The sequence below is a fragment of the Thalassophryne amazonica genome, chromosome 14, assembly GCF_902500255.1.
Source record: "Thalassophryne amazonica chromosome 14, fThaAma1.1, whole genome shotgun sequence".
Taxonomy (NCBI): domain Eukaryota; kingdom Metazoa; phylum Chordata; class Actinopteri; order Batrachoidiformes; family Batrachoididae; genus Thalassophryne; species Thalassophryne amazonica.
This window is the reverse complement of record NC_047116.1, coordinates 10797477-10821723: the sequence shown is the minus strand read 5'-3', so window position 1 is coordinate 10821723 and position 24247 is coordinate 10797477. Positions and strand designations below refer to the sequence as shown.

The following is a 24247-nucleotide window of genomic DNA, read 5'->3' as shown; positions in this document are numbered from 1 at the left end:
AGAACACCGTCAATAAAACTGATTATTTACAGGTATTTTATAAAAGAGTTCCATTACTGAGGGCCCATTACTCACGGCAAAATAACTTGTATGAGCGAACCACGAAACATCGCACCGGTGGGCAGGTGTGCACAACGTGTGGTTCGTGCACACGACAGTGTCTTTCGAGTAGGAACACAGTGCGAGCAGCTGCAGCTGTGGACAGACTGATTATCTGCTGACTGTTGTTAGTAGTGCGAATGGCCACACATTTTCTAAGTGCCGAACGAGCGGTGCCCTACGTGTGAAGGGGCCCTTATGCAATCCATCATCTTGGCTTTTATGTTTTAAATTAATTTATATCGAGTTGTAGAGATTTGCTTTGAGTTTAAGGAAGATCATTTTAGAATTTTTTATCTTGAGATGCCTGATATACTTTTTGTATTTGAAATGGCATAAATAAATTAAATTGTGTGAAATACCAAGGGGCCGAATACTTTTGCAAGGCAATGTTTTGTTCAAATGTTAAACAGATTGAGAAAATCTTGTTAATGTGAACAATTGATTTGTGACTGAGGTATTCAAAGGTTTCTGTCAAGCCACGTCACATTCTCATGCAAATTGTTTTCTTAGTTGTTTCAGTGTAGCTAAAAACCAAGAGCAGTGTCACGGAGTTGAACCCAAACCACAGGCCTTTGTACACAATGGTTCACATTTTCTTAGTGCACTCACAGCATTTTGTCGCACTGACATGCTGTTTTTATTCATATCATAAACAATGGACTTTGGTCTTTTCATGCAGGCGAGCTGGACCAATGCCAGCAAGAAGCAGCGTGAAAAGTTGCTGGAACTCATCCGGCGCTTGGCTGAGGATGACAAGGATGGGGTGATGGCCCACAAGGTCCTCAACCTCCTGTGGAACTTGGCACACAGCGATGACGTGCCTGTGGACATCATGGACCAAGCTCTTAGTGCCCACATCAAAATACTGGATTATAGCTGCTCTCAGGTAGTCTGATCAATGAAAGACTAGGTTAAGGCTGCAGCTAGTGATTATTATCCTGCGATAGCCCGTACACAGAGGATGAGGAATATAGAATTACACTCTTCAAAATTTGTTTGGCCATGCAACTTTTGAACCGTGTTAGGATTATTTTCATAATCGATGAATTGATCAGTTATTTCAATTGATTGGTTTGTTGGCACCAAATCATGAATTACACCATAGGTGAGTAAGGTCTAGACCTGCCTAGGGTTGGGTATCGGGAACTGGTTCTTTTCGAGAATCATTAAGAAAAGATTCAATTCACCGACATCAATAGCCTTTTTTGCTCAACGATTCCCTTATTGGTCCTTCAGAGCGGCCATTGTTTTTGAGGGTGTTTGTCGGGAAAATAATTTCTCTACATTGACTGCAGACCCTTCAGCGGGTTTGCAATCAAGTGTTTCTGTAGCGTGACTCCGCTTTGAAGCTTGAAGCAATGAAGCAGTGCTCTGAACTGCTGCTTCATTGGTTCTTTGCTTTGCTGCTTTTTAGAAGCGGCAAATCCGCTTCTTAACACCTATCAAAGCCATTAAAATGTCAATTGTCAGTCAGTTTTGTGCAGATTACAGTCACTAACTGGGACTCCTGTCTTGTTGCGAGAAAGAAAAGAGAATTGTCCTCTGTTCCATTCGCACAGCTCCAAATGCTGTGCGATTGAGACATCCTGCGCTGACGTGCAGCTCAGATGTATGGAGTGACATTCATGCCAAAATGTCTGAAAGGAAATGCTTTTGACAAAAACTACAGATTTTTATTTCTGTTTATGTCCAGTAATCTAGAATCCACTGACCAATTTCGTATTTGTTTACTTTAAGACTCAATAAAATGTTGCAGACATAGAAAACCTGTAAAGCCTACTTTGAGTACACAGAAAATTCACAAGAGATATCTATAAGGAATCTGATCAATACGCGGAATCAATATCGATAAAATCTTATCAGTATGCATCCCAAGACCTGACCCACTCCATGAGTGACATATTATAATACAAAGAAACCACAAGTAGACTAGACATCATGCAGGAAGTTACTCTGCACCTTCTGAACATCACGTGTACCCATGCAGGAACAAGAAAGACCATGGTTTGTCCACAGTGCATGGCAATCCAGATGCAGGCTCCAGCAGTGCAGATGGAGAGACTGTACCGACACCCTCTCTGACTGTTTGTCAGATCGGCCTCAGATATGGCTTGCGCATGACGTGATGATGTGCATCCTTTTTATTATGAAAATTTTGGGGAATCATTTTTGAAACCTTTATTTTCATTACAGGGTTGGCCCGCTCAGGAAATGCATTGCTTCTCCAAATGTACCTGTGAATAAAATCAAGTGCACCCTCTCTTCTTCTATGTAGTGTTAGTGCACCAGTTTAATTGGCTAACATTATTATGATGATTTATGATTTACCCAGACTGACCGCAAATATGAGTAAATTAAGTACTTTTATTTAATGTTTGAATTTTGTTTTTTGTGGCATTTTGTAAATGCTGAAATGCGATCCGTCATACCCCATGAACAGATGAAGCGCACCTCTCCTTCGATGGTGGATAACAGCAGACAGCATCCTTATTGTTGCATTGCTGCCACCTTCTGCATCAGTCTGTTATAGCAATATTAAATCCTATCGATGAGTCCAGTGTTCTTCCAAGTATTTAAAAAGCCAACATTTCCACCTCCCACTTGACCTTACGTCTAAACTGTCTGCAGATCATGCTGTTGCATTACTGTTTTTCCTTTTTCCCAATGGCCAGAAAAGCAAAAGTGGTAGTGGTACTTTAACATTAGTGGAATGGGGTTCAGCTACCTACAGTGTCCTTGCTAAAAGCCAAAATTTATGAAAATGCAATAGTTATTTTCACAACAAACCTAAATGTCCCCGACTCAACATTATCAATAACTACCGTATTCACATCCATATGTTTGTAATTAATGTACACTAGCTGTGTTTATTCCTTCCTATTTGTGTGTGAATATATGTCTGACCATGTTGGATGAATGTCAGTCTTTTCCTTAAAATAACTGTATTTGTGTATCTCAATGTCAACCATGTCTTAACTAACATACACGTTGTCTGTTAAAACTATATAAGAGCAAATACACCTCTTTGTACATCCCACCTTCAAACACAGCCTCATACGACCATCCGTGAAAAATTTATTTAAGCTCCCAATTTTCTATAACAATACAAACTTCCAACAGGCACTGCACTAGTCTAATAAAAATCAGTTTGAAATGCTCGTCATGCAGAGGAGCCTAACACTAGGCAAAATTAGAGTTGACAAGACAAGAGTCCTTACCCAAGAGGAACTTAATTGAATTCAGTCAAGAGACAGCCCAACAAGGACATGACCACAAAATAAAGCTAATAATAAGTTATTATGAACAGACATGTCTTTAGAGTGGAGGCTTATCTTGTTGCGCAAACTACTTCATGGAAAAATCACTCAAAACAAATTAAATCTACAAGTTGTCACATTTGAGAAGCTTGGACAGGATTAGTTTATTTTTAAAGAATAACTGGGTTATCAAACTGGTTGATGATCACTTTCAGTCGATCTACATGTAATCAATCATTTCAGCTTGTGACCGCACTGAATCTCGACCTTGCTTTGTGTTGACTCACAGGACAGAGACACGCAGAAAATCCAGTGGATAGATCGCTTCATAGAAGAGCTACGAACCAATGACAAATGGGTCATTCCTGCCCTGAAGCAGATCAGAGAAATCTGCAGCCTTTTTGGTGAAGCACCTCAGAACCTTAGGTAATGTCATCCAAAGTTTCTTTCTTTGATACGACAGTCAGACTCTGTACCAGTGGATAAAGTTCTGAAAACATAGTTTCACGAAGTGTTACCGACTAGAATAAGAAGAATGCACCAGTTAGACCAGGGGATATCCACCATATTGGATGCAAAGAAAAACCGTGTTGTGACTAAACACTAGAATCCAACACTGATATTCAGTGATTTGATCCATATGCTGTGAATTTGTTTCAAAATTGTGATGATGGGATTACAAAACAGTGCTTTGAGACTTACTGCACCCAGGCAAACATGTTTACAATCAAAACATTCTCACCATGTGCAAGAACAAAGTTGAGTAGTCAAGTCGCAGTGGGAAGTCAGCGGGAGTGGATGAGATTTTTCCCTGTCTGTGCAGTGTTGCATAAGCCTCTGGATTGGCAAACAAGTGTGATGGTTCCCATAGTTTTAAAAAGGGGGACTGAAGTTCTAGAGAATTGCACTCCTCAGCCTCCCCCTAAAAACCTTTGCCAGGTTGATAGACATAGAACTTGTTCACAAGTGGGGACTAAGATGAAGCTTGAGATTGATAGACTGGTTGGGCTCCACCTGACTTTTTGCAGATGTCTGTACCAGGCTGTTGTGTTGAAGAAAGAGCTGAGCCAGAAGGTGAGGTTCTCAGTTTATGGTTCTATCTTCACTTATAACCCTGAGGTTTGGGTAATGACTGAAACAACAAGGTTCTGAAGTGAAACTCAAGTACATGGAGAGAAGCTTGAATATCTAGGCTGGAAAGGAGACAGCTGAGGTGGTTAGGCCATCTGTTAATGATGCCACCTGGCCATCTCCCTGGGGAGGTTTTCCAGGCACATACAACTGGGAGGAGGCCCTAGGGAAGACCCATGACACGCTGGAGGGATTACATCTCCCATCTGGCTTGTTAACATCTGGGGATCCCTCAGAAGGAGTTAGAGGGCCTGGTTAGGAATAGGTACGTATGGGATGAGCTGCTGTCTGCAGCCACCATCACCCAGATAAGTGGCAGAAAATAAATGATTTCACATACTTATATCTCTTCCTTGCTTTGTATCTCTGTGATCTGGACTGGAGCGACATAACCATATTATCTTCTTTTTAATCAGGTGTGTGAAATAATTCTTCAGGACAAGAAAAATCACTCAGATTTAGCTTGATTCAAAATGTTATTTTATTAGATTTTTGAAATAATCAGATTTGTTCCTCAGTCTTTCTTCTTTCTCTCTGTATAATGCATCATTATTATCATTCTCCTCCCCCCCCCCCCCCCCCCACAAAAAAATCTATTGCTCTTCTTGTTCTCACTTTAGTCAAACCCAGAGAAGTCCTCATGTGTTCTACCGCCATGACCTGATCAATCAGCTGCAACATAACCATGCTCTGGTCACGTTGGTGGCTGAGAACCTCTCTGCGTACATGGAGACCATGAGGCAGTTCTCCAAAGGTACAGTGTCAGAGCCTGCAGCAGCAGCCTGCATTACTTTAGCCTTTCATTGTATTGGACAGCTTGATGGACTTTGCACTTTCTGACTGGATATATATACGTGTTTACAGAAGAGCACACAGAGTTTGACCCCCAGACAGTTAGGCCAGGGAGCCGCTACAGCCATGTCCAGGAAGTGCAGGAGCGACTTAACTTTCTGAGGTACCACTTTACTTTGTCTCATATTTGCAAAAGTCTAACTACATGATGGGTACATAAAATGAAGCGAAGTGTTGATTGATCACCACAAGCAATTTGAGAACGGGGACCATGCTCAAGGGCATCTTAGAGATTTTCCTGTCTTATTGGGGAATTGAACCTGTGACCTTCTTGTCATCACTCTGCTTAAAAAAAAAAAAAAAAATCCCCAAAAACTCTGCAAGTGTAGAATCCAATGTTTGACCCTCTAGGATGTTTTTCTAACTTTTGCTACATGGTTGCTGATGTTGAGCTTTTTGTCAGGTTCCTGCTGAAGGATGGCCAGCTGTGGCTGTGTGCCCCTCAGGCCAAGCAGATCTGGAAATGTCTGGCTGAGAATGCGGTATTTCTCTGTGACCGTGAGGCCTGCTTCAAATGGTATCTGTCGTTACCTTGGATTTGACTTAATTCCCCTCAGTTTTGATTTAATAGGAAGGCATTTCTGTCGGGACAGCGGTCTTACTACGAACGTGGCTCCCCTTAGGTACTCCAAACTGATGGGTGATGAGCCAGACCTCGACCCAGACATCAATAAGGACTTCTTTGAGAACAATGTTCTGCAGCTGGACCCGTCACTGCTGACAGAGAATGGTATGAAGTGCTTTGAGAGATTCTTCAAGGCTGTCAACTGCAGGGAGGGCAAGTTGGTAGCCAAGCGCCGTGCGTACATGATGGATGACCTGGAGCTTATAGGACTAGACTACCTCTGGAGGGTGAGATTGCGTTGCAACAAATTGAGCTTTTGTTTTACCTTTTTATGATATGTACTTTCATAGCAGATTTGTAAACAATAATTGATTGAAAGGATTAACAGCTGTTTCTGTTGTATCAGAGCAGAATGGTCTTGTACTACTTTGACATAGTAGTTTCCAAGTCGATTTGCTAGAAATTGATACTGGCAAAATTTGAGTTTTATCGTGTTCTCATCCTTCTAGGTGGTAATTCAAGGAAGTGATGACATTGCCAGTCGAGCTATAGACCTGCTGAAAGAGATCTACACCAACCTCGGACCAAAACTACAAGTCAATCAGGTGCTGGGGCTGTTCTATCCCCCTACCAAAATATTTTAAGATCCCAATCTTTATCATTTTTATTTATCTGCTAAGAAATTGTCTTTGAGGGTAATTTATAACAGTTTGAAGTCATCTGGGGTGATAAGATGGCTGTCTTCAAGGTGTCCGTGTTGTTTCTCCTTGTAGGTAGAAATCCATGAAGACTTTATCCAGTCCTGTTTTGACCGTCTGAAGGCCTCCTATGACACGCTGTGCGTGTTGGACGGAGACAAAGACAGCATCAACTGCGCCCGTCAGGAGGCCATCCGCATGGTGCGAGTTCTTACTGTGCTCAAAGAGTACATCAATGAGTGTGACAGCGACTACCACGAGGAGAGGACTATACTACCTATGTCGAGGTACATTCACCTTATTGATAATTAACATAACTGTTTCACACTTTTCCACCATCTTACACAAGTTTTTCCTTACATGTGACTGGTTACATTTACAGAATCAATGTACCCAGTGGCTGCAGAGATTTCACATTTCCACATTAGGTTTCTTAATGTAGGAATTTTCTACTTGTGGATGATCCCAAACTTCTCAGAGCTCAACTTCATGATTGGAAATGAGAGAGATCAGATCCAAACCTGGTATCCAGTAATCTCAAACAAACCTAGTGGTAATCCCCAGTCAAACTGTAATGGATGAGAAAGGTACAGATTGTTGCCTGCCCGTTCTCTTTCACATTATGTTGGTGCTGCACTAGTTTGTGTTCCATCAAATCCTCAAACAAATAATTAACATACCAATTATGTTGGTGGGATGGGTATACTTACGTTTTAAACTCTAAACTTTGTGAGAGCAGTACAGATTATGCATTCTTGTCCTGTCCTTCAGGAGTCTTTTTTTTAATTTTTTAATGACAGAAATAGGTAGATGAGGTGTCTGCAACAAATTAAAGAGAGCAAAAACGAGCTGTCGTGAGTAAGATTTGTCAGGTGTTACTGTCACACTGCTGCAGCGTCATTTTCCAAGTTGTTCTGTTAAGTCAAAGTCACACTGTGACTAAGTGAGGAAACGTATGGGTAATGGGTATGAAAGTTTGATATCAGTTCATGTCCGATTTTGTTATGTACGAGTCCTTTACTCATTCATTAACTGCGTTCCTTGTCAGCTGATATCCATCGGAAAGTTTTTTTGTGTGCTCAAAACTTTGAGCGGACATCAGATTGAGATCTTATCTGGTGGTTACACGTTTGTCTACAGTTTTGTCCTGTTTGTTTGTAGCTTGCCAGTGAATATCTGGTACACATTAGTTTTAGCCCTTCATTATCTGTTGTTTGTGTCCCGAGGTGCACTTGCATTGCATTCTGTGTTTGTCCACTCATTCCACCTGAGACCAAGGGACTGGACCGTTTTTTGTTTATTTTTTGCCACTGGACACTGTGTGACTACACCTTTACTCTGTAATGTTAGATAGCACTGAAATCCAGAAGGTTTCTGGTTCAAGACGACCCATGCGCATTCTTCATGTACAACCCCTGGCAAAAATTATGGAATCACCGGCCTCGGAGGATGTTCATTCAGTTGTTTAATTTTGTAGAAAAAAGCAGATCACAGACATGACACAAAACTAAAGTCATTTCAAATGGCAACTTTCTGGCTTTAAGAAACACTGTAAGAAATCAGGAAAAAAAATTGTGGCAGTCAGTAACGGGTACTTTTTTAGACCAAGCAGAGGGGAAAAAATATGGAATCACTCAATTCTGAGGAAAAAATTATGGAATCATGAAAAACAAAAGAACGCTCTAACACATCACTAGTATTTTGTTGCACCACCTTTGGCTTTTATAACAGCTTGCAGTTTCTGAGGCATGGACTTAATGAGTGACAAACAGTACTCTTCATCAATCTGGCTCCAACTTTCTCTGATTGCTGTTGCCAGATCAGCTTTGCAGGTTGGAGCCTTGTCATGGACCATTTTCTTCAACTTCCACCAAAGATTTTCAACTGGATTAAGATCTGGACTATTTGCAGGCCATGACATTGACCCTATGTGTCTTTTTGCAAGGAATGTTTTCACAGTTTTTGCTCTATGGCAAGATGCATTATCTTGAAAAATGATTTCATCATCCCCAAACATCCTTTCAATTGATGGGATAAGAAAAGTGTCCAAAATATCAACGTAAACTTGTGCATTTATTGATGATGTAATGACAGCCATCTCCCCAGTGCCTTTACCTGACATGCAGCCCCATATCATCGACTGTGGAAATTTACATGTTCTCTTCAGGCAGTCATCTTTATAAATCTCATTGGAACGGCACCAAACAAAAGTTCCAGCATCATCACCTTGCCCAATGCAGATTCGAGATTCATCACTGAATATGACTTTCATCCAGTCATCCACAGTCCACGATTGCTTTTCCTTAGCCCATTGTAACCTTGTTTTTTTCTGTTTAGGTGTTAATGATGGCTTTCGTTTAGCTTTTCTGTATGTAAATCCCATTTCCTTTAGGCGGTTTCTTACAGTTCGGTCACAGACGTTGACTCCAGTTTCCTCCCATTCGTTCCTCATTTGTTTTGTTGTGCATTTTCGATTTTTGAGACATATGTTGTCTTAAGTTGTCTTTCTTGATGCTTTGACGTCTTCCTTGGTCTACCAGTATGTTTGCCTTTAACAACCTTCCCATGTTGTTTGTATTTGGTCCAGAGTTTAGACACAGCTGACTGCAAACAACCAACATCTTTTGCAACATTGCGTGATGATTTACCCTCTTTTAAGAGTTTGATAATCCTCTCCTTTGTTTCACTTGACATCTCTTGTGTTGGAGCCATGATTCATCTCAGTTCACTTGGTGCAACAGCTCTCCAAGGTGTGATCACTCCTTTTTAGATGCAGACTAACGAGCAGATCTGATTTGATGTAGATGTTAGTTTTGGGGATGAAAATTTACAGGGTGATTCCATAATGTTTTCCTCAGAATTGAGTGAGTCCATATTTTTTTCCCTCTGCTTGGTCTAAAAAAGTAACCGTTACTGACTGCCACAATTTATTTATTTTTTTCTTATAGTGTTTCTTAAAGCCAGAAAGTTGCTATTTGAAATGACTTTAGTTTTGTGTCATGTCTGTGATCTGCTTTTTTTTCTACAAAATTAAACTGAATGAACATCCTCCGAGGCCGGCGATTCCATAATTATTGCCAGGGGTCGTAGAGCCGGTGGTTCCCCACAGGTCAGCGTTCTAGTGTTAGATTTTACAGTATATGTGAGGTTACATGACACTGAATACTTTGTACACATTCCAGTCTCATATTGTTGGCGTCATTTGTCAACATCAAACCCTTCATGGATGTCTGAACTGATTCTGTAACATTCCACTGCTCTTTACACTTTGTTTTTGCAGAGCTTTCCGGGGGAAGCATATCACTCTGATCGTGCGCTTTCCCAACCAGGGCCGTCAGGTAGACGACCTGGATATCTGGTCACACACCAATGACACAATTGGCTCCGTTCGACGTGGGATCCTTAACCGCATCAAAGCTAATGCTGCACACACAAAGATAGAGCTCTTTATCGGTGGCGAAGTCGTCGATCCAGCAGATGACCGGAAACTGATTGGACAGCTCAACTTGAAGGACAAAACGGTGAAATTGCTATTTTTATTTTGAAGTTTTTAAAGTGTAATTAATAGTAATTTTCTTCTGATAGTAAGAGGCTGTAATGTCAGATTCACTGAATTCTGGTGCCTTTTGAACAGAATCTCCATGTTAAGACTCTGTTACAAGCAGTCAGTGTTGATGATTTAGTTTTTACTGACTTTAAACCAGATGTGTGAAAATTATTTCAACATTGAGAACTCAGCCTGTGCAGTCAGAGGATCGCTGCAAAGTTTCACAACATGCATAAACATTTTACATGTTTTGTACGTCACTCATGGCATATTGTCAAATATCTCACCTCCATGTTTCACAGTTTACAGTTGTACTAGTTCCTGTAAAGTCACCTAAACCTGCTGCTGCATAAATCCAGTGTTATCAGTGAATTCCTTTATTAAAGGGTGTTTTTATAGTAGCCTCACATGTCAATTTGCACTGATATTACTTTGTGGCGATTACTACAAATGGCCGTTTAATATTTATTAAAAGCAAAGTTGGGTAAAACAAAATGCTAAGAGTTAGAATCCACAAATGTTGGGCAGTGTGTTTGTTTGTGTGACCCCCCCTGCCCCCAGCCGAGTAATCCCGAGGCTGCAAATAAAGAGCTCATCAGTTCATTCGGTTCATACTTGGTTGTTATCGTTCAACACCACCGTGTGTAATTTGAGTACCAGCAAGCCTGCGTTGTCACAAGGGAGATATTCACACCATAATCTGTACTGTAACGCTTCACACCATTGACACGATCAGACTAAAGCAGACATTCAGCCATTAGCCTGATTTGTGTCTTTTCTCACATCATCCATCAAGGCAGGTATGGCCAGTTAAGACATTGTAGGCTCTTAACACTGAGTTGTATTTGCAACTGGCATAACTCATATTTTGCACATAAAACAAGAATGAATTTTTGATTAGATTCTGAGATTGAGATTGAAAGTCAGTCACTTGTTTTTATGTTTACTTTTTTGCTCCATTAATTCATTCTGTCTACACTAACTCTGCAATTCTTTGTCTAGTTGATCACAGCCAAGCTTACTCAAGTGAGTGCCAACATGCCCTCGAGCCCCGACAGCTCCTCTGATTCATCCACTGGCTCACCTGGTAACCATGGCAACCACTACAGTGACGGGCCCAATCCTGAAGTGGAGAGCTGTCTTCCCGGTGTGGTGAGTTTACAGCACAGATAATTCCCATGCTCACAAGGGCTGGCAGTGATGTAAAATATTTGTGTGTGTGTGTGTATATATGTCAAATTAATTATTGTCATATAATTTTCCTCACAACTATCTTTTGTATGCTTTGAAATTCTTGCTTTCATTTAAACGCTCCCTTTTCTGTTCTGATAAAGTATTTCCTGTGTGATAAGCAGCAGCGTTGCAATGCTCTCTGACCTCCCACCCTCCCCTCCTCAGATCATGTCGCTGCACCTGCGGTACATCTCCTTCCTGTGGCAGGTGGCCGATCTGGGCTGCAACCTCAACATGCCTCTGCTACGAGACGGAGCACGTGTTCTCATGAAACTCATGCCTCCTGGTATGCACGTATCTGTGTTCTCACCTATTCATCTGTTTTTGAGAACATAGCGTAATGTCATTTTCTTTAGATAACACCACGGTGGAGAATCTGCGAGCCGTGTGTCTAGATCATGCTAAACTTGGGGAGACCAGCCTCAGCCCTTCGCTGGACTCGCGCTTCTTTGGCCCCTCACCCTCACAAGTGCTTTACCTCATTGAGGTGCGTCTACATGTTGCGATTGACTGAATGATTGTTGACGTTGTGCTGCAGCAAATTGTATTTGTTAAATTATGAACTATCACCACTTGCCGTATATGCACACACAAGATCTGATACAAGGCTATGAGTTCATCTGAATAACTGCAGAGTTAAACCCACAGTTTACCATCATTTAATCTGGAATCCTTCCACAGGGGCTCCGGATTTTCATGTATCAGTCCCCTGACTTCTTTAAATAAAACTTGTTATAAAATGATTTATATTCAAAAAAAAAATTCCTTCTGTTTAGTCCAGTTAGTTATGGACCTGACTGTACTTGAGGAAGACACAAAGGTAAGTTTTGGGATGGAGGGAAGGCTACTCTGCAAATTGTCATCAGTGGTTTTGTGAATTGTCTTGTAATTTGTGTCGGTAGCATGGCCCAAGCAGAGGGTCACCCCTTTGAGGCTGGTCTGCTTGAGGTTTCTTCCTCAAATCATCAGAGGGAGTTTTTCCCTTACCACCGTCGCCTGTGTTCTTGCTCTGGGGGTTGGTAAGGTTAGACCTTAGTTGTGTGAAGCGCCTTGAGGCAACTTTGTTGTGATTTGGCGCTATATAAATGAAATAAATTAAATTAGTGTACACATTTAAATAGTGCATGAATGTCTCAGCTACCGTGACTCATTCATCAGTCTTTTGAGATTTGATTTGTGTTGAACAGGAAATGTTATATGCTTCTGGTTGACGTCTCTTAGTAGGAGCTCTGTCTTGGGTCTGTTGGTTTGTAGGAGGGTTTATGTTATTTTTGCCCACATTTCAGGTAGTTTATGCCTTGCTGATGCCAGCCAGTGCTACTCTAGGTGAGGATGCTAGTGACTTCCAGTACAATTTCCTGAAGAGTGGCGGTCTGCCCTTGGTGCTGAGCATGCTCACCAGAAATAACTTCCTGCCGTCAGCGGACATGGAAACACGGCGAGGTGCTTACCTCAATGCATTAAAGATCGCCAAGCTCCTCCTCACAGCGGTCGGCTTTGGACACGTGAAGGCCGTGGCTGAGGCCTGCCAGCCGAACTCCGAAGGGAATATTCCTGTCTCACCGGTTAGACCGCACAAACGACTCACACAGGCACAAATACGTCAAACTGCTCCTGCTGTGGTTCAGTAGTTGTCTTGTTTTTCCTTGACGTGTTCTTTTTTTCTTCTTCTTCCCCCTCCCAATCCCTGTCACCTGCACTGATTTTCCTGCAGATTAACCAGGCTACCCATGACCAGGCCCTCGTCCTCCAGAGTGCCCTGCAAAACATCCCTAACCCCGCCTCTGAGTGCATGCTGCGCAATGTAGCAATCCGCCTCGCCCAGCAGATTTCTGATGAGGTAAAAACAAAGGAGTGTATGGATTTATAGGGGTTTATAAGATTAGTGTATTCTGTAGTAGGTTCTGCTGGCAAATTGTGAATGTTTTAAATGGATTACTAAAGGAGCAGTCAAAGTTGAGAGTAATCCCCACCCCATATTCCAGCTTTTCTGCCAAATGTATTTCTGTGTATTTACTTATTGAGGTCATTCCATGCATTATAATGAAAAGTATTTCCTGGATCCTGACCCACACCAGAATTTAATAGGTTCTTATTTGACCCATGCCCCACCCCTCCACCACATTTCAGATGTCCACCAGTTATTCTGATGACAAAGAATCCAATCAATCATCTGACATGATTGGATCTATAAACTCCTTGGCAGGGCTAACCAAGGCAAGTAACCACAGTTTAAAATGTTAGAGTTGGCAGGAAATGAAAGTTAGCAAAGTACAGTGCTGTAAATGTCATTTTTATATCTGAGCATTCCACTGATGGTTGTTTAACTTTTAATCACTGTTGCCAAAAATGTTTTATTTTTTTTTCACTTGTATTTGGCCTCATGTCTGTGAAGGCAGAAAAGGGGGACTGCAGTGAGTCTCCAGCTACAACTTTAAACTGGATTAAGAAGCTGTAAGGCATGCATAGAAACTATTCAGTCCACTGCTGCAGCGTCCACATCTCCTCTGTCTGTTCAGGGTTAGACATTAACGGGAGCTTTTACCGGTTTATTGGCTCCCCTTCACAAGGTGTGTTGGAAAAATCATCCTGACCTGCTGAACACCACAGAAACGGTGCCAATTTTTGATTGCGGTCAAACAAAACTGCTGCCAGAACAAATTTAAGCATAAATGTAAAATTTCAATTTCATAAATAAAAATGGCAGAAAAAATACAGTTCTGTTGGTATTGTCATATTCTGACTATTTGGTTATGTTACATACAATAAAATTATTTACTTCTACTTATACTTAGACCTGTTCAAAGTAGCTTTGAAAAACTGTTATACAGTTATATTTTAGTTTCTTTATACATTTACTTCATTAGCAACTGCAGACAACTTGTCAGCAGCTGCTGAATGTAACTCATAATCTAACTTGGTTATTTTTAAGATTACATACTCAAAAAAGTAACTATTAGTTACTTTGCTGATGAGTTACTTTGCTGATTACTCAATCTTGAGAGTACCCAATTTAGATTATTAGTTGCCTAAATTACTTATTAGTTGCAAGTTGTCGGCAGCTTCTAATAAAGTAATTGCATGAAGCTCCTAATGAAGTAACTATTAAAAAGTAAGTAATACAGTAACTTTTCAAAGTTACTTTGGCAACACTGTCAAAAAGTAAAGAACTTTGTCATCTGACATACAGACAATTTATTCTCTCCCATCCTATTTGTAGTTGGGCCACAAACTAACCACTAGGAACAGTGGGCAGACACAATCCAGTGCCCGGGGACCAGCTCCAGGTTGAGGAACCGTACCTTGTTTTGATGGTGGGCATGCCTGGATCAAACCCACACAGACGCCATACAAAAGGAACTGGGCATTGATGAAATCGAACCCCCAGATTTTCTTGCTCTGAACCACTAAGGCATGCTGGGTGGATTTTAATCTGGCTTCAGAGGAGCCAGATTTCACCCACATTTTTTATTTTTTTTATTTTTAATGACTGACTTCAGTGTCCAAACAAATAAATAGTGCTTGTGCCTGTCTAACAGGTTGAGCTCTAAATACATAGATCTTTTACCTTAACTGCAAAACGGTCATCAAACAGACTTGAGTTTCTTTGCTGGACCAGTGAAATATAAATTGTGACCTGCACTGACCTGAAAAATCAATGATTAGTGTCGGTACTGATCTTCTTTTTACTTTAAGAAACGCAGCTCCCCGAGCCCAGGTCCAGTGCATCTAGCAATATTAGCTTTATTTTTATGCTCACTTATTTGTTTAACAGGATAAGTGTGGAGATGTGTAACAGATTTGATGCATGAGCAGGTGGAAAAAACACTTTAATAGTTATCAGTGAGCACTCTACCAGTTACAGTTATGATTGTAATCAATATTTTTTCAGTGAATTACAGTTTCATTGGGCGAGGATCTGTTTGTGTTGAGTGCCAATGAATAATGTAATAATACTAGTGGCCTTATTTTACTAGAACTTTTTCCAGGCATCCAAGTACATCCCAGATATTTCTGTGATCCGGGCGATACAGAAAATAGTGTGGGCGTCAGGCTGTGGGACCGTGCAGCTGGTCTTCAGTTCCAATGAAGAAGTCAGCAAGATCTATGAGAAGGTAAAAAAAAAAATATATGTATGTTCAGCTGCTTTACATTATTGCTTTTGTGTTTTTGTTTTTTTTAATGACCCTTTCCGTGTTGTTGGTTGTAAAACTGTCTGTAATGCATTAAAATATTTACAGGAATACTCAGTTGGAGGAATATAAATCTATACTAACAAGGGAGAAATTGTTTTTGGAGGAATTAACTCCTTAAAATGAGAGTGAATCTGTTCCGTGCGTAGGTGCAGTCAGTGTGTTTTTGCTCCTGTAGAAGTGGTTTTGTTTACAGTCCTACACATCAGTGTTTATACTGATGCTGCTGATAACCGGATCTTTTTTAAAGCCATAAATGAACAGTCTGACGTAAACCACAGTGATGAGGAAATGCATTTTCTGTTGCTGTTTTGCAATAAAAGCCATCTAGTGTTTTGCCAGTGAATATTAGTGTTTTTTCTTCAAGTAAAAGAACCACACTTTGTGCTTTGACAGCACAGAAAAGCTGAGGTGCAGTAGGGCACCACAGTCTCATTTCAACCCTGCGTGATATTGCGGGATTTGTCCACAAATGGGGACAGCCGGTCCGGTTGTGCAATATATACACAGCATAACTTAACACGGAAAAATGGTGTACGGTTTTGTTTTTGGCTGCCATCACCGAAGCAGTCGCGAAAAGTGGTTGGTTTTTTTGTTCTCGGTTTCCACTGGAGAAAGGAAGACGAGGCGAATGGGAGACGGCGTGTCCATAGCCTGCACAGCTAACCAGAGTAGCTGTGTCCTCTCGCTAGCAAGACCGCCTTGACACGTTTGAGCTCCAGGTCATAAACAAACTGCAACACATGTCCAGTTTCCACCGCATCGTCACTTTTTTTCTTGGCATTTTCACTTTGCCCAAAAACTCAGCGAGCATGTCGTGTTTTTTTTTCCCCCCAGAAGTAGAGAAATTATGTCATATGCGTCATATTTTACCCCTTTAGCACCTGCCCTCAAACAAGACTGCGGTGCCCAGTTTGCATAAAATATAAAAGAAAGAGGAAGGAAAAACTGTAGACAGCAAACCACAGAAAACTGTTACGTTTTCATAAACTGGTTGAGGACGTGTTGACACTGAGGAGGTCATAGATGGCTCGAGATGCGTGTCATTTAATAATTGGTTTGCTTTCATGTGGTACAGCTCATTCCTTTTTGGAACAATTCTAAATTCAGTTTCCGTCCTGTTATTAATGAAACAAGACTTGGAAAAGTATTTTTGGTGTTGTGCAGTGATGTTGGCTTGTTTTTAGAATAAAAGACTAAAATGAAATTTACTACTCCACCCTCCTTGTTTTCTTTTTCTCTGGTCAGACAAATGCAGCAAAGGAGCCAGACGGGGAGGATGAGCAGGTGTGCTGTGAGGCCCTGGAGGTGATGACGCTGTGTTTTGCGTTGATGCCCACTGCTCTGGACACGCTCAGTAAAGAGAAGGCTTGGCAGACCTTCATCATAGACCTGCTGTTACACTGTCACAGCAAGTAAGTCAACCAGACTACTCACCATCAGTGTCTGAAACACGACTGAACTGAGGGACAGATCCTCCTCACCCGTCAGTTTTCACAGCACAGACTGTACACCAAATTCTTTCTGTAACAGGTCTGTGCGTCAGATGGCCCAGGAGCAGTTCTTTCTGATGGCGACCAGGTGCTGTATGGGTCATCGACCCCTCCTCTTCTTCATCACCCTCCTCTTCACGGTGCTCGGGGTCAGTCATTATGTCTCATACCTACAAAATCTCCCCCAGCAGAAATTCAAACATCAAATATGTTGATTGGTTAAATGTGTAGTCCGTTGTTTTGTTTTTTTCTTCTTCTTCTTCAGTGTGGCCAAAATTTCTGTAGTCTGTAATTAATTTAGGATTTTGACCAATGTGGGTTAAAATGCAGTGACAAAAACAGTATGATAAAGTTTCTGTGGTGGTGATGGTATCGTTTCACTTCATCAGAGTCTGTCTAACCTTGTTGAACAGTTTGCCATTTGATGTGAGGCAGTCAGTTTCTATTTAGGAATTGAAGGTCAGACTTAAGACTGCCCAGTACCTTTTCTTTGTGGCATAATAATGCCATTTGTTATTTGTGGTTCTGGTGTTTTCATCTGTAGTTTTATTATTTTAAAATTAATTTTTGAGCGTCCTTTATGTTCTCTTATTGTTTTATAGTGTGTTATGGAGTTTCCATTGAATGCAGCATAAATTTTGAATATTAGGAATTCATTTTCAGAATGTTATTTACAAAATCTCATAGATCAAATTAACTATATTGGCTGTGTAATCCTCCATTTAAAAAAAATAAAAATTTTACTAGCAATAAAATTACCTGCAGTCTTATTATCTGTAATTGTTGAGATATGCTCCAGAAATAAAAAGTACTTTATTGTAATGAGTTTTCAACAGCTATTTTGTGGAAAATCAAAGGGGACTCCATCTTTTAAGGCTGGGTTGATACCTAGATAAGCTTTCACAAAATATTTTTTACTGTGTAATATTTAACCGGTGAGTTGCTACACACTGACATCACGGCCTGAAGGTTGCATCACCAAGCTTCTGGCCCTCCATACTTAGAAAAAAAAAAGAAACATGAACTACTTTGACATTCTGTGTTCCTGTAGTAGTTCCTGCTGTGTAATATAATAAAGCTCCACTGGGCCAAATATTTAAAACAAAAAAAAAAAAGGAAAAGGGGAAAAAAAAAACATCTGAGATATTCTGAATTCATGTGGTCTGCAGAGTACAGCAAAGGAGCGAGCCAAACATGCAGGGGATTACTTCACTTTGCTCAGACATCTGCTCAACTATGCCTATAACAGCAACATCAACCTTCCAAATGCTGAGGTGCTGCTCAACAATGAGATCGACTGGCTGAAACGCATCAGGGTAAAACCCATCGCTCAGCTTTATCTTCATAGTTTCTATTTAATAGTTTGGCATTTTGTTGACTTTTATATCTCCAGTAAAATGAATTGGGTTTTAGCTGTAGTTTGGCCTAGATAGTTGAATGTGAGGCGGCGTCAGCGATACACTTGTTTTTGTAGGATGAGGTTAAGAGGATTGGGGAGACTGGTGTGGAGGAGACCATTCTGGAGGGCCACCTTGGTGTCACTAAGGAGCTTCTAGCTTTCCAGACCCCAGAAAAGAAATATTACATCGGCTGTGAGAAGGGCGGAGCTAACCTCATCAAGGTACCTGCTGCAAACTAAAAGGATGAATCAGACAGCTGCTTCTGCTGTCTACTGATGGAGGACGATCACCATGTTCTTATTTATTTTTATTTTTTTCTCATTAGGAGCTGATCGACGACTTCATCTTCCCTGCATCGAATGTTTACCTTCAGTACATGAAGAGCGGTGATTTCCCCACAGAGCAGGCCATCCCAGTGTGCAGCACTCCCGCTTCCATCAATGCCGGCTTTGAGCTACTCGTGGCTCTGGCTGTCGGTTGCGTCCGTAACCTTAAGCAGATCGTTGACACTTTGACAGACATGTATTATTTAGGTACAAAGACCTCACTTTGACACAATCGCACACACGTTCCAGTGAATTCTTGGAAGTCACAGCCACCATATGCGTTCATAAGTCTATTATAAAGTGGTCGTACTTCTGTCCCCATAGGTTGTGAGACACTGACAGAGTGGGAGTATTTGCCTCCAGTGGGACCACGGCCCAATAAAGGTTTTGTAGGTCTGAAAAATGCCGGTGCCACCTGTTACATGAACTCTGTTATTCAACAGCTGTACATGATTCCCCCCATACGCAATGGCATCCTGGCCATTGAGGGCACCGGCACCGACGTGGACGATGACATGTCAGGCGACGAGAAGCAGGAGAATGAGGTATTGTTAAGAGTCTGCTGTAAAACACTTCCTATTGAAGGTTTTCATCCTTTCTCAGCATCCAGTGACTCATAAAAGGGCTCCAGGCTCTGAGACACTGCAGGCAGGGCCTGGACCTGAGGTCAGCCTACAGAACAGCTTGAATATGTCACAGCAGTTTAGAATGTTTCTTTAGCTCATATTGTGTATGACTTAACACAGAAGATTATGTCCTGCTGCCAGGAGCCAGCGCTGAAGGCAGCGCTGGAGCCAAACCTTTCTGTGACTTTCCAGCACAAAACGTGTTGGCACTTTGTTCAAAAACATTTTTCCTCAACTTCCTCGGCTGTGTTTTTCATTCTTTCACAACTCCACAAACTTGCAGATGTGCATTAAGGGTGCTGTGAGGTAACATTTTGGCTGTACCACTTTGTAAAAAGAAAACTCTCAAACAATGCAGCAGTTTATTAAAAGTGGAAGAGTTACTTTTAATTTAACCTTTATTTAACCAGGTTAGTCCTGTTTCGATTGAGATCTCTGTTGCTTGGGAGACCTGGGCAATTACAGAGTTTCCAATTCACCTAACCTACATGTCTTTAAATGTGTGAGGATGCAATATATTGGCATGAAAAAAAGATGCTGAGAAAGTTTGTTTGAGAAATTTGGTGTGACATGAAGAGACCAGTTGTTGTCTAAGACTTAACTACAGTTTGTACAGGAAAAGCAGACTAATTCTTACTTGAACCAAGGTGTTACCATGAGAGACGTATTGGGGATTTCATTTGTACAGTGTCACAGTTCATGTTTTCCCAGAAGACTGATGGCTCAAATTGAGTAGGGCATTGGAAAATGGAAAGATATTGTTCCACTATCTTGTTGACTAACAAAACAGACATTTAAATTTGCATCCATGCTGATGTAGAATAACTCCAGACTTTCATTTCTGTTTATCTTTGAAGCTCAACAAACCAAGGCATTGTGGATGATGGGGTGGATGGGTCAATAGTTTTGTGTTATTTTCATAGAGTAACGTGGATCCTCGTGATGAGGTGTTCAGCTACCATCATCAGTTTGATGATAAGCCTTCCAGTAAGTCAGAGGATAGGAAAGAGTACAACATCGGGGTCCTGCGTCACCTACAAGTCATCTTTGGTCATCTGGCTGCATCCCGACTGCAGTACTATGTCCCGAGAGGATTCTGGAAACAGTTCAGGTATTTCAGATGGTTTAAAGAAGCCAGTTTTCAGGACTTATGTATGTTTACATTAGCTATCCACTCTTCCATCCTCTTCAGGTTATGGGGTGAACCAGTTAACTTGAGAGAGCAGCATGATGCTTTAGAGTTCTTCAACTCTTTGGTAGACAGTCTTGATGAAGCTCTCAAAGCTCTGGGCCACCCTGCTATGCTCAGCAAGGTGCTGGGAGGGTCCTTTGCAGACCAGAAGATTTGTCAGGGTTGCCCCCACAGGTGAGGACAGCCCAAAGCTTTAGAATGATGAACTTGAAATGGTTTTGGGTTCTTCTGAAGTTATGCTGTTTTTGTTGTCAGGTATGAATGTGAGGAGTCATTCACAACACTCAATGTAGATATTAGAAACCACCAGAACCTGTTAGACTCCATGGAGCAGTATGTTAAAGGAGATCTACTGGAGGGAGCCAACGCCTACCACTGTGAGAAATGTAATAAAAAGGTGAGGATTAACAGCCCCTCTGACTCTCGGCCAATGTTAGAATATGATATTCAATGCATGTCTTGGAGAAATAGAGCTGACTTTAAATTATTCTGAAAGATGTTTAACACAAAAGCAATGCAGATTGATGCAAATCTGCAAACAAAACATATACATAAAAACAAACAAAAAACCTAAGAACAGTTGCCTCCATTATGCAATTAAAAAAAAAAAAAAAAAAGATATAAAGTACCCATGTGGCCTCTGCATGCATGTATGGTTTTGACCAGACAAACTTTAAGCCCCGTCACATTGGCGTATTCGTAGAGCTGCTCATTGCAGCGTTGTTTCATTTAAATACGCCCGAAATACGCGTGTACTCAGCCTTTTTCAGTGTTAGTTCATACTTGCAGCTGCGTGTGTTGCATTTTAATATGTGCACACAGTCGCGTGTACCATGCCGCTATACCAGTTCAGTGCTGCTTTCTGCCTCTGTGGAAGTGCACTCTGTTCTCTACTGCATAGTGTGGTGCGGCTCAAAAACAGTCATTTAACGTTATTATTATTTATTTATTTTTGCAGTGAGTGCGTGTTAGTTTTAGAGTCTCAGCTCTTTACAGCTTTGATCAGACTGATCGATCAGGGTGTTTGATGAGCGCACCGACATGCAGCGAGTGCGCGTTTATTTTAAAGAGTCAGCTCTGATTAGAGAGACACACACACAGAGAGAGAGAGAGCTTTTATTTTAAGTAGTCTGTGTGTGTGTGTGTGTGTGTGTGTGTGTGTGTGTGTGTGTGTGTGTGTGTGTCTCTCACAGAGAGAGCGCTTTTATGAAACGACAACACTGTGAAACAGTCCTCATATAATAGTCCAGTATGATAAAGTGAAGCAACGATCTTACAGTATTTATAGCTCCAGAAAAACAATGGAGCCCGGAGGGACATGTGAAGTGGCGTACAGTACCTTGTTGAAGCGTGGGCGGGCTCACAATAGCGGACAGTAGCACGGCGCTGCGTGTACTCGCGTGAAGGCTCCATGCTGTGCTGTACACCGAAGAAAATTAAACATGTTTAATTTCTTCCATCCTACGCGCATAGCCCTCAACATACTGCTGCGTATTGAGAAAAAAAACTCCACGTGAAGTGGGCGGAGAGCTGCTCATTACAGCGTAGACAATATGCTGTAATGAGCAGCTCTACGAATACACCACTGTGACAGGGGCTTTAGAGAGCTGACATTTGCCATTTTGTATGCTTATGTATTTTGGGGCCAAAATGGAACATTGATAGGAGTAATTTTTTTTTTTTAGAGAAGCTACAGATATTAACTAACACTGAACAATGGACATTATATTTAAATTCCGGACTCACATGCCATTCCAGCAGGGGGCGGTAAATCATCTATATATTAAAAGCATGCATGCGCCAATAATTTTAATATATAGATGATGTGATTCAGATATGGTTTGGTGAATGTCAGAAATCTGATTGCTCTTGTTCAGAGTGTGGTCTTTCAGTTTGTGAGCATGGTTCATTAATTCAACTCATTCTCAAATGTTCAGCCCATCCTCATTCAGATCTTCATCTTGTCTGATAACAGTTGGTATAAAGTTTAATGGTGCATCTAATGAGCCGCCTTCTGCTTCAGTGTGTGGGTCAGACATCACCTCATTCAGATCAATATACAAGAGGATGATGCCATCTTGTGGCCATAGATAATTCGGTATTTTTTCATGTCAGTTCAAAATATAAATCACAGGACTGACCAGCCACACAAGTAAAAAAAAAACAAAAAAACAAGTAACTTATAGTATAGAAAATATGGTCTGAAAATTAGTTGCTTCCTGCTCATTCTGGTTTTGTTTTAGTTGCTGGCTTGTTGGGTAACTACCCAGTTAGCTACGCCTACATATAACTTCTAAATTCAAAGTCCAACTGAACAACATCAAACTAAATTAAATGCTGTTCCTAAACTATGTTATAGTGATGGTCCAAGTGGTGTTTCCTGATGATCATGTGACTGATGCGACTGTGTTTAATCTACAAGAAGGAAGTGAAGCCACAACAGTTTATTAATTTATCATAACACAAAAATTTGGGAAACATTTACCACCCTCATAATTACACGTTGTAGGCGTGTGCACTTTAGCGAGCCTGGAATTTATGACTGCTGTAATTTTTCACTGGTTTATGCTTTGAAACATTGACATGTTACTCAGTACAATAAGACTTAGACTCGTTTTTATTGTCATTCAGTAAAAACATCATAGATGCTGTCACAACAAAATAGCACTGCACAAATAGATAAAAGCACAGAATACCAGTCCAAGGTGTGTGATAGTGATAAATAGGGTTAACAAAACCCCATATCGATAAGTCTCTGTATCTGTGTATAGACAACATACAATAAATAAAGGACATGGGATATTGCAGAAATGAATATGCTACAAGGATAGAGTTGATACCAGATGCTACAATGTATTACATTTCCTACATTCCATATTGCACAGTTCTTTCTATCGATTTTGTTGTAGCATGGCCCAAGCAGAGGGTCACCCCTTTGAGTCTGGTCTGCTTCAGGTTTCTTCCTCAGAGGGAGTTTTTCCTTACCACTGTTGCTCTGGGGGTCGGTAAAGTTAGGCCTTACTTGTGTGAAGCGGCTTGATACAACCTTGTTGTGATTTGGCGCTATATAAATGAAAATAAATTGAAAAACTGAAATTATATTTAACTGTCTTACGGCAGTTGTGTAAAAGCTGTCCCTGAATCTGCGTGTTTTGCACCTCAGGCTACTGTACAGTCTACCTGAGGGCAGCGTGAAAACAGATTTGTTAAAGGGATGTGAAGTGTCCCTGATTAGCCTTCTTGCCCTGGACAAGCAGCGCTGTTCTGCCAGTTCACCAATGCTTGGCAGCCTGTCCCTAATAATCTTCTCAGCTGCCCTCACGGCCCTCCCCAGTGTCTTCCTGTCTGCAAGGCAATAAGGCAAAGCCTCACATTCTTATTCTTTATTATTTAAGCTAGGCTATTCCATACCTCCAACCCCTCACATGGTTACTCTGAAGCAGGAATTACTGACCCATTATTTGCAGTTTTGTGGTATATCTTGGTCGTGACTCTTAATGTCACTCAAAGAATGCAGCAGTGACGGGATGTGTATGAAAATACACCATTTTACTTCTGGATCTCTTGTGTGTCCATCAGTGCAATGTTGTGACTGAATAATCAGTCATCCTCTGTTTATTTTCATTCACGCT

General features: G+C 41.1%; 1 protein-coding gene across 1 annotated transcript in view; it reads left to right on the top strand.

Moving 5' to 3' along the window:
- The window catches only part of usp9 (ubiquitin specific peptidase 9), a 78350-nt gene that overhangs the window by 34487 nt on the left and 19616 nt on the right, over positions 1 to 24247 (top strand). The window contains exons 12-36 of the mRNA XM_034186148.1: positions 782 to 988; positions 3649 to 3785; positions 5111 to 5244; positions 5355 to 5445; positions 5746 to 5859; positions 5966 to 6194; positions 6417 to 6512; positions 6681 to 6892; positions 9886 to 10126; positions 11155 to 11304; positions 11551 to 11671; positions 11742 to 11872; positions 12672 to 12950; positions 13100 to 13225; positions 13516 to 13602; positions 15363 to 15500; positions 16827 to 16993; positions 17112 to 17220; positions 18241 to 18387; positions 18546 to 18692; positions 18797 to 19004; positions 19122 to 19342; positions 20347 to 20534; positions 20616 to 20789; positions 20871 to 21012. Coding sequence (XP_034042039.1) covers positions 782 to 988; positions 3649 to 3785; positions 5111 to 5244; positions 5355 to 5445; positions 5746 to 5859; positions 5966 to 6194; positions 6417 to 6512; positions 6681 to 6892; positions 9886 to 10126; positions 11155 to 11304; positions 11551 to 11671; positions 11742 to 11872; positions 12672 to 12950; positions 13100 to 13225; positions 13516 to 13602; positions 15363 to 15500; positions 16827 to 16993; positions 17112 to 17220; positions 18241 to 18387; positions 18546 to 18692; positions 18797 to 19004; positions 19122 to 19342; positions 20347 to 20534; positions 20616 to 20789; positions 20871 to 21012 — 3996 coding nt within the window. The remainder of the gene's footprint in view (positions 1 to 781; positions 989 to 3648; positions 3786 to 5110; positions 5245 to 5354; positions 5446 to 5745; positions 5860 to 5965; positions 6195 to 6416; positions 6513 to 6680; positions 6893 to 9885; positions 10127 to 11154; positions 11305 to 11550; positions 11672 to 11741; positions 11873 to 12671; positions 12951 to 13099; positions 13226 to 13515; positions 13603 to 15362; positions 15501 to 16826; positions 16994 to 17111; positions 17221 to 18240; positions 18388 to 18545; positions 18693 to 18796; positions 19005 to 19121; positions 19343 to 20346; positions 20535 to 20615; positions 20790 to 20870; positions 21013 to 24247) is intronic.